General features: G+C 43.3%; 1 protein-coding gene across 1 annotated transcript; it reads right to left on the bottom strand.

Moving 5' to 3' along the window:
• Positions 1 to 2206: 2206 nt before the first annotated feature.
• PPIF (peptidylprolyl isomerase F) lies at positions 2207 to 9844 on the bottom strand. Its single transcript, XM_082764354.1, has 6 exons — positions 9635 to 9844; positions 9091 to 9121; positions 8185 to 8273; positions 5618 to 5714; positions 4752 to 4827; positions 2207 to 3895 (listed from the first exon to the last, which is right to left on the bottom strand). The coding sequence occupies exons 1-6, from the start codon at positions 9791 to 9793 to the stop codon at positions 3760 to 3762; spliced, it is 588 nt and encodes a 195-aa protein (XP_082620480.1). The 5' UTR covers positions 9794 to 9844; the 3' UTR covers positions 2207 to 3759.
• Positions 9845 to 14223: the final 4379 nt, after the last annotated feature.

The following is a 14223-nucleotide window of genomic DNA, read 5'->3' as shown; positions in this document are numbered from 1 at the left end:
TGTATGTCCCTCACAGCTCGCAGCAGGGTCCTCCTGCACCCCGAATCTCAAGCCTGGCCCTGCTGCCCTCACCTGAGCGCCGTGTGTGTGAGGGAAAGCACTGCCTGGCTGCTGCTCGCCGCTCTGTGGCTGTCACCTCCTTCCCCAGCTGCAGCCTTTCTGTCCTGCAGCTCTTCCAGGCTTGCAGCACCAATTGTCCTTTTGGCCTGGTTGCTTCTAAATTGGGTTGAAAGCGCCTGTCCAGCTACAGTTTCTCCGCTAGCAGCAGAACATCCAAATTGTCCTTGAAATGCCATATAAAATGACTTGCTCTCATTCCAGCAGCTTACTTCTTCGAGGCCCTGCTTGTCGACACGCTGCTACCAGCAGCGTACGTGCTGCAGCACGGGCAGGACCCCGTGCCCCAATGCCCTTACTTCGAAGGATTTAAACTGCATAAACAAAAATAGATAGCCTCAGTCAAAAGCAATTTATGCAAGCAGAAAGTCTGGAACGCAATTAAACCCTGAGAGTAAACAAAACCCTCTGTGAATTTGTTGGAACAGCTTTGCCACACAAACTCCGGTGATTTTTGCTGGGGGTCGGTTTGTGCTTTGCCGGGGCACCCCCGGACCTGCACGCGGCGGGGGCAGCTCGCAGGGGCACAGCCGCCCCCTCCCTCCGCTCGTCCCACAGCCGGGAGAAGCGAAGCGAAGCGAAGCAAAACGAAGCAAAGTGAAGCGAAGCGGCAGCTTTGGCCCGGCGGGGCCGGCCCCGCACCGCCGCGGCCCTGAGGCGGCCTCGCGGCGCCGCCCCGCGGGCAGGCGGGGAGCGGCAGCGGGGAGCCCGCCCGGGAGTCCCGGGCCGTCAGCAGCCGCCGTGAGGGAAGGGGCCGGGGGGCACCTGCCGCCGCCCCGCTCCTCGCAGAGCGCCTCAGGGCATTCGGGCTGGGACCGCTGTGTGAAACATGAAGCGAAATAACCCGGACAGTCACTTTTTGACACAAAATAGACTAGCACAGGCTTGGTGTAATCGCTCTGCTGCATCGCCCACAGGGGCTCCAGTATCTCAGGGCAGGGCAGCGGTGCCCCAGCCCTCCCATCAGGGAAGCGGCTGAGTAGGAAATGGCGGGCACGGGGGCAAAGTGGCCTCTCGCTGCACTTCACCTGCCGTGGCAGCCCTTTTCCATACTTTAATACAGTGTGAATTCAATTAGCTCCTCTAGCGTCACTCAGCTGCTTTACACTGAACCATGTTCTGAGTTGCTTGGAGATCAACCCTTTTTTACCAGAAGAAAACAAGGAAAGCACCTACCCTATTGGGATTTGACATCTATACAACCTTCCAAAGTTATCTGGGGCACTTCCTTCTCTCAGAGATGAAATGGATTAACTTTAAAAGCAAGAGCCCTTTTCCCTCCCTGGCAGAGTTCATTGCTGTAACAATTTTGCCCTGATGAAATACAAAATCCCAGTGAGGAAGGCACAAGCAGCTGCTGATGTTGCCTAACTCTTCCTGTTCCAGACCACAGCCTTCAGGCTGACACAATGACAGAGCAAGGCTGTGGAGGGAGAAGCCTCTTCTGCTAGCTTTATGACACACCAGGACTCCTAGGAGAGGGGCAGACGTGCTCAGGGGCCAGAGGTATACCCAGGAGGAGAGTTACTAGCAAGGCTGAATTCCACACTACCTCAGGAGCTGCAAGCGCTGCTTGGGACACAGGTGCAATGGACAAGCAAACCAAGACCAACAGCCATGGGCCAGACCCCCAACATGCTAAAGTTCAGCAACGCTAGGTCCCATCACACCACTGCCTCTGGCCCTGAGCTCAGGAGTAACAGTACAAACTCAAGCCACGTTGCTACATATATGCATATAGCCTCAAATGTCTATCAAGAAGCTGGAAAACCCTGTCAAAGCAGAATTAAAAATAAAAAAAGCAACACAGAGCAGGTAAATTTACACTTTGCTCATTGTTATCCCTGCAGCTAATGGAATAAGCCAAACATTTTAAAGGTGCATTGCCCTGGTACCATTGCCCTGCCTCTTGATGGCCATATTTCTGGAACAAGGTAGCTTCTGATAACCTGCAGATGAGACTCATTACAATGTGGATGGAGTAAAATAGCACAAGTGAACACAACATGCTTCAGCACCTCACATGCCTGCTTTCAGGTAAGTGCCCAAAGTCTTGTTTAAGAAAGGGAAAAAAAAAAAAAAACACACCTTTTTGTGGTAGAACTGCATTTATTTTCCATATACAAATTAAGAGAAAAATCATTATATCAAACTAAAATAAGCCTAAACAGCACAAATTAATATTTCAAAAATACTACAAAGATAGATTAAATAGGAAAAAATAACACTGTCAATTCCATTTTCTGTTAAATTTCTCTCAGAATACTATTACGTACACACAAGAAGGCAGCCCTCAGTGGAAAAAAGTGTAGTAAAGAATAGCTTTAAACCCCTGTATTAGCAGAACACAGTGGAAGTAATCACAGTTGAGAAGAGCTATCACATTTTATTTTTCTCTTCAGTAACAAGATTATCACACAAAAAGTCAAGTGCTTTTCCCACAAGCATTAATACTTCACAGCTTTAGCAATTCTTAAAGTAATATTGTGAGGTTCCAACAGTTGTTACTGCTCAAGGACTCCACATAAAACATAGTGGTTTCTACAAATGAAATGTGTTTATCTGATCAGCTGAATTCTCCTCTTCTCACGCATCAACCACAACAATAATGGTTTTGCTGCACCCAGTAGGCTATGCGACTCCAGTGACCAATTCTGACTCCTGTTGATGATGCATGAGAAGAAACCATAATCCAAGGTGGGCCAACTTTGCAGAACTAACAGTACAAAAAAAAAAAAAAATCACTAAAATCTATTTCTCACTCAAGCAAGCTCATTACATTCTGATTATATTCTTGAAGTGCAAAAATAGCTGATCTATTGAGTACTGTGCTGTATTCTTCACAAAAATATGTCTCGGAGCAGAATTGTACTTCTATTAAGTTCACTGTTGCATAGTAAAAAAGTCCCATCATCTTTTGTCTCATTTGTAGCCTTAGCGAACTGGTAGAGCTCTACCAGCGCGCCACCTCATCTTAAAGCAGTTCACTTAATCCAGAAGTCAAATTGCTCCGTTGAATCAAGTAAGGATCAGTTCAGTTTTAAACAGTGGTCAGACTACAGAAACTGACAAATTAAAAACCCACAACCACACATATTAATTCTAGTGGAAAGACTTAAATTGAGACACAGAAAGAAAACATTTGATGGTATTGTTGCCTGTAGTTGAGAGCATTAGTTAGTATCTTTTTTTTTTTTTTAAATGAGACAACAGAACAGATGACTACTTTGGAACCAAAGGGAGCATTGTTTTTCTCAATTTTTCTTTTATCTATCTGTCAGTTACAGAATATTTTGTTGTCAACTCTACCACCAATTCCAACACCCAAAGCATCCAAATAGTAAGAAAAGCATTAACAGAACAGTCAGATATGCTCTCAATTACCATACTACTCCTTTTAAAACACAGTGGGAATCTCTACCAAGAGAGTGTGGTAGTGACTACCAAGGTACCTTGGTTAAAACATGTTTTTATTGAACATTTTACACTTTCAAGCAGTATTATTCAATAGAAATATAAAAGTAGGACCAAGTTAAGTAGAAAATACGGCTCCATAGGTGCTACTTATGGGATCAGAAATGTTTTGGTTCTGTGATCCATTTTTCACAGCATTGAAGTTGTCCTAAATGGCAGGTCAAAAGGTTATGACAGCTGGCCACAGTCAGTAATAACAATCTTCTTGGACGTCTTTCCACTCTTGGAACCAAAGCTCTCGATTTTTTTCACAACATCCATTCCTTCCTTGACATGCCCAAACACGACATGTTTTCCATCCAGCCTGTAACAGAAATAACAAAGGCAGATTTACATAAAACAACAAAGACTGGACCAAATCAAGTGCAGCAAAGGGATGTAAACAGATCATCATAGCTGTTACCCGCTGATCAACTCTGATTAGGGGAAAGGGACAACTGCACTTGCAGTGACAAGAAAAACATTTAGCTCTAGACCTTGCATGTGTCATGAGGGATATGGGACCTGTTTTGTTGAGACCCATTCCTTACAGCTTTTTGGTTTACACCACAGCACAGAAGTAAAGTTACTCTACCTGCAACTATGATGGGGCTAGAAGCACGGTGAGTTAGGCCAGCCTGTGTGCCACACACACTGCAGACGTGCTACTGAAGCCCCTCAAACACTGCTCCAGGTTAACACACCCTCAGTCACCAGCACAAATACTGCATTTGTTCAAGTGAAACAGGCTTAACTAGTTGCCATTAAGTCCTGTCCTTAAGTTCAGTGTTTTTTTTTTTAATTTTATTTTTATTTTTTATTTCTGTACCTGACCATTAAATTCACTGAGTTTCGTTTTATGCTTGGACCACAGAAAACTGGACATCAGTGCACAAAGTACTGAAATAAACTGAAGAAAAGAGAGGTGCACTAACATAACTACAGAAGGGAGAGAAATTCAGACAGTTTATAGGGTCTTACCTGTGTCTGGAGTAGTATCAACTGCATGTAAAGCTACTTGTTACCCTCACAGCCCTTCCTCCCTTGAGTGGCACAAAGCCGTCTGTTTTCCCGTTACCGTCAGGTAATGTGCAAATTAAAAATCACAAACTAAGAAAACTAAAAACCCTCTGGTTCTAGGCATCAGTTCATTAGGTTGATATGCAGGGCTACGAACGTACCAGTCTGTTTTTGCAGTGCAAATGAAGAACTGAGATCCATTTGTATTAGGTCCTGCATTGGCCATCGAAAGAACACCTGGAACAGCAGCAGGTTATTAGATCAGTATAAACAGCATGCCGTAGAGAAGACAGTTTTCTTCCACATATTTAGATTAATGATAGACAGACAGAAGATCATGTGAAGGTCACGTGATCTCCAAATGACTGCTAATACTGACTTCTTGCCTTGAACTATTCCCTCCAGCACAGCCTCTCTTTTGGTGACAGCAAGAACTCTGGTAACAATTATTTGTACATGTCCTGTATGTAATTAATACCAGGTAACCTCTACTGTGTTTCAACAGCAGCAGTAGTTCCTTTACTATGAGGAAGTAACAATCCCCCGAAAAGAAACTTGGGATTTAATCAGATGTGTATGCATGGGTTTCCCTTTATTTTTTCTAGATTTCATTTAATCTTATAAGGATGTGGTTGTGTTAGATAGTAGATAAATCCCAGAATGCTTTATTTCACTTCTGCAATGACCATTCAGGTATAAGTTCAACTCTGACTTAGAAAAAAAGGAAATCAAAGTAGTAATTTGACCTTGGTAGAGTTTCTAAGTAAAACACACACAAATACTGATCTTGATTTTGCATAGTCCTTTTTATGTAAGGAACAACATCATCTGTTATGGGCTGACATATTTGTACTGCAGTCTATAAATAAACACATGCCAGGGACAATGCAGTGTTAAACTTCAGTAACATTTCTGTACCTACCACATGCTCCACATATCTAAAGAATTTATAAAAAATATATCTTCATAAACAATGCGTCATTACAGGTTATAGTCATCAGAAGGCAGAAAGAATACGTTCACTTACCAGGTCCTACATGCTTAAGTATGAAATTTTCGTCTTGAAATCTACTTCCATAAATGGATTTTCCACCAGTTCCATTATGATTTGTGAAGTCACCACCCTGAAATAAAAATGGGTATTGGGTTTAACTTTACTAGCACACAAAGCATTATTTTATACCAGAAACAATGCTATCAGAACTGTACTCGCCTGCTCTCATTTAAAAGTAATAAAATTAGCAAATTTTCTCAAATCTCAGGTTAAAAATGAGTATGGTCACAGGAGGATTTAAAATCATGTAACTAGATGAAAATAAAAAAGCTAAAAGCAAATTTCTGCTCCAGATATTGCTGATATTCTCCAGTTGATGTCTCTACCTCATACAACCACTTCTCTCTATTACAAGTCTTGTTCCCAAATGTGATGCAGCAATTCAGCAGTGATTTTAAGAAACACCTTAAATGCCTCAGAGCAAATACACCCAAATATATTAATCAGGCAAGCCAGGAAAACTCCCACATTCACCCCCTTCCTCTCCCCCCTTCTTTCTCCCAAGAGGGATAAATACTGGTCAGGGTCTCCAACATCACTGTTTGCTGCTTCCAGCTTTTCTTGCTTAAGCACTGCAAACTGGGAATGCAGCACTGAGCAGCCACGTAGGTTCCCCTTATTCTAAGTGGACAGACACAAGTACCTTTCACCTTTCAGTACAGCAGCATGACTTTGCTTTCTAGATTTGGATAGCCCCACTCAAACTCAGAGGTGAGCTGACAGGTAAGTGAGAGACATTTGGAATCTCTGGGAGTTGTAATCCTGAACTTTGTTTTTATTTAAAGATGTAACTGAAGAGGCCATTCCTCTTGAAGACAAGTCACAAAAATCAGGCCCTTATGCAGTACCTTTTTTTTTTTTTTTTTTAAGCAAAACACAAACCTCTGCAGTAGATCCTCACCTGCATCTCTACCCTGTGCTACATCCAAGGTGTTCTACACTGCCCTCTGCCACACTGCTTGCTGGCATAGACATCTTTCAGGTTAGGCACAAAACCTAACAAGCAAACCCCACACCACAGCGACTTCCCAAGGCAGCTACTAAACACTGCTCCCAGCAAGCTGCTGTCTCCTCTCCCAGAAACTATGCTACCCAGGCTGGCACACCACAACTCCCTCACGTGGTACTCATCTTTCCATTTGCACCCTGAGCAATCCTTTATGGGCTATGTTACAGCAACACCTATGCAATCCCACAAGCATGCTTTGCATGCTGGGTGCCACATGGAGGCATCTTAATTACCAAGTCCAAGCCATCATCTGGATATGATGAACTCCAACTAGGCATACCGATCACCTGAATCATATTAACGCTCCATCTCAACAAGTGGAAGGACCTCTGGCTTGTTTCATCTTGCTTAACAGTATGTGGAAACCTATGACAGTATTTCACTTCGGTAATGACTACTGAGTAATTCCTGAACATTAATCCATCATCTCACTGCATCAGAGTATCCTAGTATCCTCATTTCAGGTCCATTTGTGGAGACAAAGGAGGGAAGAGGCTAGGAGGACCTGATTACACAGAACTTCTCAAACTAGTGGTACAACTTAGTAGAATTTCTGTCTTTCATATATAAGTATACTCCTGATCCCAGAAAGACTGCTAAATTGTGTCCCTTTGTCAGCACCACAAAAATGGTGTTTTCAGTTCAAAGGCAAGAAATTAGTTCCTTTACAGCACACGTGTACCCTGCCTCTTAGTAGAAATGGGTCATATGAGGGCCTCTTGTTCAGACAACTGTATTTTTAACTTAAAGAGGATGACAGACCACCACAGTCACCAGTTAATAAAGCAAGCCCACTTGTTATGACCTTTATCTCAAATTGTTTTCAAAGCTGTACTACAATCCAATGCTGTTCAAATGTAGAGAACAGAGGACCTCAACTAAGGAAGAGAGGACCACTAGGAATTAAACAATTCAGTGCACTACAGCAGCAGAAACCTGTTCACCTGCAAAGTACAATAGAAAAAAATACTTTCAAGAAGGCCAAAAAAACCCGCATACCAACATCCTTTAAATAAAAGGAAAATCTTCTGTGTGCCATCCCAAAAGTTTATCCTAACCAATTGTTTTTGCTTCTTCCTCCCCTCCAAATTAGAAGGACGTTGAGGTTAAAAATGTTGTTTTTTCCCCAATGAAACACATTATTTACTGTGAACAAATTATGCTACTAAGAATGGACACACTGTTTTCTTAGCTCACTCAGCATATAAGGTCTCTTCTAATTCTACTCACAAGCGTGTGCTATTCATCAAATATACCCCACGCTTCAGTATGCTGTGATAAAAGCTTTGCTTTAAGCCATTTTTTAAGACAGCCTATACAGAATTCACATTTATGAGTACCACAGATAGGCTGAGCAACAGCCAGAGCCAAGAGAGCAAAAAGACAAGCCCCACTGTCACTTGTTCATTCTGCAGCTGGCAAAGGCAGCCACTTGAAATGTTACCACTAGTCTAAAGGATTCTAAAAATACTTGAATAACGTACAGATAATTTTAACAGTGAAAGCAAAAACAAACAAAGAACAACATTACCTGGCACATAAACGAAGGAATCACTCTGTGAAAAGTGGATCCTTTATAACCAAATCCTTTTTCACCAGTACAGAGAGCTCTAAAGTTTTCTGTGGAAACAAAGCATAGAACAGTATGTTCCCATACATGACACGTAATGAAGTCAAACACAATTAACGTCACTAGGTCCCAAGATTATATACTTCAAGAAGTCTATTATATCTTTAAGGTATTATCAGTTGGTTGTTTTCATCCTCAAAGAAACACTGCTACAAAACCACAGAAATAAAGCAAACCAGGGTACAGACAGAATCCTCCCTCGCACTGCCCTTGGATTTTGCTGTTACACCTTCACACCCCTGAGTCCCATCACTACGGAGTCAAAGATCACATTTTCTGCATGTTGTGCCTTTGTTCTTGAGATTACTGTGGAGATGGTGCTTTTCCTTACTCTGTTCATCTACTGAGAACTGAAAGAAAGCTACAAGTTTTTCAGAACCACTAAGTAAGCAATAAGGAAAGAAGCATGTGGAAAAGCACAAGAACTTTATAACCTGGGTACACTAGTTAACTAGTGACAAGGAAGATAAAACCCTGTATGCTGTTATAAAACCCTACCAAAAGGAACTCTTTGTGGGTTTCCCTTTCCAGTTTGTTTTGTGGTTTGATTTTAATAAAAGGCAACTCATTTTCAAGCATAGTTATTCACCACCGGTAACCCAACATATGGCCTGTACATAAGTTCATAGAAGTTACAAAATAAAACTATTTGAAACAACAAACTAAAACCCTAGCACCGTTCTGACGAAGTTCAGAACATATTTCTTGATTTCACAAATGGGGAAGGAAGATGGAAATAGTTTCCCTAAGTTAAGGGAATGTTCTTCCTGCCATTTTAAGTATGAAATTCTCAAGGTGATGCCCTACCTGCTGTCTTTGGGACCACATCAGCTTTCAGCTGTTGAAGAAATAGAAAAGGAAGAATTAGTCAGGTTTTCCGCACATACATGCACTGAACAACTTGCGTGCGGTGAGTTGGTGCAATTGAACCCTTCTACCTAAACGCGATCTATCAGAAACCCCAAGCCATCCCGAAACCATGTAATACTCCGGGTATTGCTCTGGCTAACTCACAGCATGCCCTTCTATACAAATGTTGGCTGCTTACTGCACACCACCTGGAGCCCCGTCTCAGAGCCGCTCCAATCGACGGGCACACCCTCACGACAACCCCCAGCTACCTCTGAGCAGGGCCCAGGGCTCGGAGCCGCCGCGGGCACAGCCGCAGGGGCCGAGCCGTGCCCAGCACGGAGCCACGCGGCGCAGCCTCACCGAGAGGCCAAGGAGAAAGGGGCACAGACACCGCCCCGCAGCCCTACACCGACCCCCGGCAGCCCCCACCGCTGCCCTCCCGCCTGCCCTTGGCGGCGCGGCCCTGCCGGACACTCCGTCCCGTCCCGTCCCCCCATACCTCCAGCACCACGCGGCCCAGCGGCTGCTCGTCGGCGCCCACGTCCAGGTAGACCAGCGGGTTCCGCGGGGCGCCGGGCCCCGAGCCGCAGCCGCGGGCGAGCCCGGGCCGGGGCCGGGTGCGGGGCAGGAGGCGGCGGGCGGCGCTCAGCGCCTGCATGGGCCCGGGGCGCGCAGACACGGCAGGGCCGCGCGGCGCCGCCTTTTATCGCCCTCACGGGGCGGGCGCTGCCGGCATCCCGCCCGCCTCCCACAGAGCCGCCTGGCGGCACCAGCACCGCGCTGCAACCGGGACGGCCAGCCTCCAGCCCCCGCCAGTCCTGGGCCCCAGTCCTGCCCCGAGCACAGAGGTCAGGGCAGGATCCCAACGTACAGCATTTAACAAGAGCTTTGACATACCGATTCAACAGCTTCCAGCTCACTGGATCTCTCTTAACCCTGAGCATCAGTATCAGCGCTCTTGGCAATGATTTGGAAGCTGCCCTTCCCAAACCTGCTCCCCGTTGCATCAAGAATCTGCTCCAGAGATTGCTCCATTAGCTTTATGTAACGCGCCCTACTTCTTGTGCTGGAGGAAGCAAGTTGAGTTACCCACCTGTGTTGTGCTTGGCATGATTTTTAGACTTACACCTTTGCACCTCCCAGTCATGTCTTTTCCAAACCAAAGTTGCAGCCAACTTGATCACTACTTATAAGAAAGCTGTTCCGTACCTCTAATGCCTCACCTTTAATGCCCTTCTCCAAGGTGTTTCCAGTTTTATGATATCCTTTTAGAGATGAGGGGATCTTTGCACAGTATCCAAAAGAGGGGTAAACAATGAATTTGTACATACAGTGCCATAACGGTGTTTTCAGTTCTGCTTTCTATTCCTTTACTAATAGTTCCTTCTACATGTTCGCTTTCTAGCTGGCCTGGAACATTTTTATGGACCTTTTTACCATAACTCTCAAATCTTGCTAAGTTGAAACAGTGAACAGAGCCACTTCTATGGAAAGTTAGGAGTGTTTTTGCATTACTTCATTTGCATTGATTTCTATCTGATACTTCATTGCCCAGTTGCTTAATTTCATTAAATCCTTCTTAATTTCTTCACAGTTGGCTCTCTTTCAAACTATCCTAAATAAAGTATTATCATCTACGAAGCAGGTGCCTATGAGAATCATCTGGTTTGGTTATGAGAAATTCCAGTTGGTATTTATAGCCAATACAGCATATAACATTTCCAAAACAGCAAACTTCTAAGTGATAGGTAGGACAGGGGAGATGATTAGCAATTTTTCTAAATCTCTCAATGTGTCCATTACCATGGGCTTTAGGAGAGAATCCAGAGAACACCAGAAGCAGTAAAAGCTTTAGAAAACATATTAGATATCTGTAACATATACTAAAGGAAAATACCTACCCTTGAGATTCACAAGCGGAAAACAGGGATAAACAAAAGCTTGAAATGTTTATTTGTCTTCTTAGATTTAAGTACTGGGACTTAGGGGAGGGTTTGTGTTTTTTTGTTTTGACTACAACCCCCAAAATACTCTACACCAACAAGTAGACTCTGTGGGCTTAAAGGTCCTTGACAGACGAAAAGGTACACAAAAAGAAAAAAACACATCGTTCTAACAGCAAGCCATCCTATCCTACCATGTATCTTCTATTCAACAGTCGTGCATCACCCCATAAAATGAGTTCTAGAACTTGGGTAAAATAGCTGCACATTTAAAATGGACAGTGGAAATTTCAGCATTTGTTGTCCAATTCATAACACAAGGCTGAAGTAAACACAGCTGATTAAATGGTGGGACTTTGGATTCAAAGCTAGAGAAATTACAAAAGGAGCAGGCTGACCGAGCAAAATGGATGTGTTCCCATACAGCTCTGACCACGAAAACACACACACTAAGGAAAGAAGCTGTCAAGACTCTTACTGCACATGAAACTGAAAATCAGCTGTTTATTTTGTATAGTGATTACCAGCTACAATTATTATTATTATTATTATTTTTTAATAGTAGCTAAGTCAGTATGTATGTTTCAGTTGCCTTTTATGCTCTCAGCTGCTAGTCTGTTTTGGGAAATAATTTAATCGAGTCATCAATCTGTTTAATTCTCTGGTAACCGTAAGAAAGATGACCACACTCTTTTTAATGTTTTAATTGTAGTAGCCACTAGAAGCCCAAACCAAAATTAGCATTTGGTGTTGAGTTCTGTGCATACCTATAATAAAAGACAGTTCTGGCCCTGAAGGCCTATTATTTAATAAGACAAAAGACGAGTGAAAGAAAGTATCATCTTAATTTTGCAGTTTGAAAGCACTGCCAGAGCAGCTTTTAATTGTTTTGCTAAGAGTTCACAGGTATCTTTGGTAGAGCAAACAATGCTATTTTCCATGTTTACAGGCCTTTGCGAGAAGCAAACCATCTCACTCTCTGTCACAGTGGTGATTTCTTATTTGGGAATATAGGCTAAATCATTATCTCTAGGCTTATGGATTAAAACTGCTAAATCGCTCGTTATGTTTTATTCCTGCACAGTCAGATGAGTTAAAACTTGTACAGACAGTATGATAGGAACTTCTGAGTTACACAGAGGTCATTTTCCAAGAAAGACAGAAATGGAAAAAAAAAAAAAAAAAAGAAAAAATATACCTCTAAAAAGTCTGCCAAAGACCACCTTGGATCACTAGAACACGAGGCCCGGAGCTAGCTCGGTGAAGTGAAATGATTTAGAGGAGCATTGAAGAGATCTGTTTGAAGATATGTTCATTGTTGAAATCCTACAGCGCTTGGCTAGGAAACGAGTGCACTCTGAGATATACAGGATAAGTGACTGAGGGTGGTGGCTCAGACAAAAGTGAAGACAGAGGCCTCAGCAGAGCCATCAGGGAGGCTGGTACCAGAAAACCCAGACTTAAGGGACAATGCAGAATTTACAGGCGGATAAACAAGAAGGACATATTTAATAGAAGTTTCTAAATTGGCATTTTTAGAAAGGCACCTATTCAAGGACTCAAGCCATACCAGAGAAATTCCTGCACGGGAACCTTATAAAATGCAATAGAAGTATTTCATATTGATACATCGCTTACAACCTGAATGTCTTTATAAACAAGACTGTGTGGTTACTGCATAAATTTTACCATTATGCCAAGATGGACAGGAAACAGAGCAGTTAAGTGATTTTTCAAAAGCATCAGAAAGAATAAATGCTTGAAATGTAGCTTAAATTTGGGAATTTTGATTCCAAGGAGCAAGAAATGGTGTAAACACCTAGCAGACAGACACTGCACTGGTAAGAAAAAAAAAAAAAAAAAAAAAAAAGTGACAGGCATTCCTGACTGTATCTGGCCTACTGGTCTGTAACATGGGAATGCAGGTTAATTGTGTCAGTCAGTCTTGGATTGCTCATGTTGGATTGATCTTGGTAGCTACGGTAAGATCACATTTTCTACCTACCAACTTCAAGAATTCAACTAAACACAACTCTTCTTTACCCTTGATAGGATCTTCATGGGGTTGTATGCTTGGACCATGCAAACAACTCAAATAGAGACCACTGCAATCTACTATTAACTGGTTTTCACACACACATTGCTTGATACTCTGTGATGCAGGAAATAATTCCCATGATGTTGATTTTAACATGTGAAAACCTTTCCCACCTGGGACCTGGCTATCTCAAGGACCCCACTAATCCAGACAGTTAGCAGGGCAAGAGGTCATACAGGGGCTCACCTCAGTTTCACATGGGGAGAGCAGGAATTTGCAGTGGGCATTTCCACCCTTCATCCACAGATCCAGCATTTGCTGCACTTCAAAAACACTCAGTTTTTTTATTTTTTTCTTCAAGGTTTTATTAAGCTAGAAGACGAGCGGAGAGCTGGGAAGAGTTGTGTGCTCTGTTATCTGTGATATGCATTTATTTATGAATGGGGACTAGAGTGAGGGAGATGGTGAAAGACCTTTCCATTATACTAAGTGATTGCAGCATGAAATTAAATCATACAAGAGCACGTAGCACATAGAGTAGCTACACAGGTACATTTATAGATAAAAAGAAAAAATGCTAATAAATATTTCCCCTGATCAAGGTTTCCTCCTAGGAACATGTAATAACCCGGCTCGCAACATGAACCTTCTCTGCAGCACTTACTGTACAGAAAGGGGGAGTTTCCCCACATGATTTCATCCTAATTACCGACAAATAGTCATACAAGAAAAACCTCAATCCACTCGTGCTCTTTACAGCCATGATTAGCATTTTCCTTTCAGAAGCTCGGAGTGACATTGCTTGCCTGGAATTCATTGCTCAGTCGCCATGCGTGATGTATGGAAACTGCCTGCCCACATGGCAGATTGCACGGTGCCTGCACGTGGCACGCAGCTGCCCACAGCTTCCCAAATGTTGTTCACACGCCACCAGAGGTGGTCGATGAATGTTTATGGGCAGTTCACAACAGGCTGGCAAGGCATGTAGGACACGTGAACTGTGTTTCCAGGCCATTGTAGAAATGCAGCTATTACTGCGAGTGGGCTTTACGAGGCAGCAGCACGTCCAGGTAGGCCGCTTGTCTGTGGGTGGCTGAGGAAATGCTT

Source organism: Aythya marila (assembly GCF_965140915.1).
Source record: "Aythya marila genome assembly, chromosome: 7".
NCBI lineage: Eukaryota > Metazoa > Chordata > Aves > Anseriformes > Anatidae > Aythya > Aythya marila.
The sequence above is the reverse complement of the archived record's forward strand: the minus strand, read 5'-3'. Positions and strand labels throughout refer to the sequence as shown.

Bases quoted from the DNA above. Each gene is read 5' to 3' on its own strand.
- PPIF (XM_082764354.1), bottom strand. From the start codon at position 9,793: ATGCAGGCGCTGAGCGCCGCCCGCCGCCTCCTGCCCCGCACCCGGCCC. The intron at 9,122-9,634 runs GTATGGGGGGAC...TTTCTTCAACAG, and splicing joins TGGGCCGCGTGGTGCTGGAG to CTGAAAGCTGATGTGGTCCC. The intron at 8,274-9,090 runs GTAGGGCATCAC...TTGTTTCCACAG, and splicing joins TGTGGTCCCAAAGACAGCAG to AAAACTTTAGAGCTCTCTGT.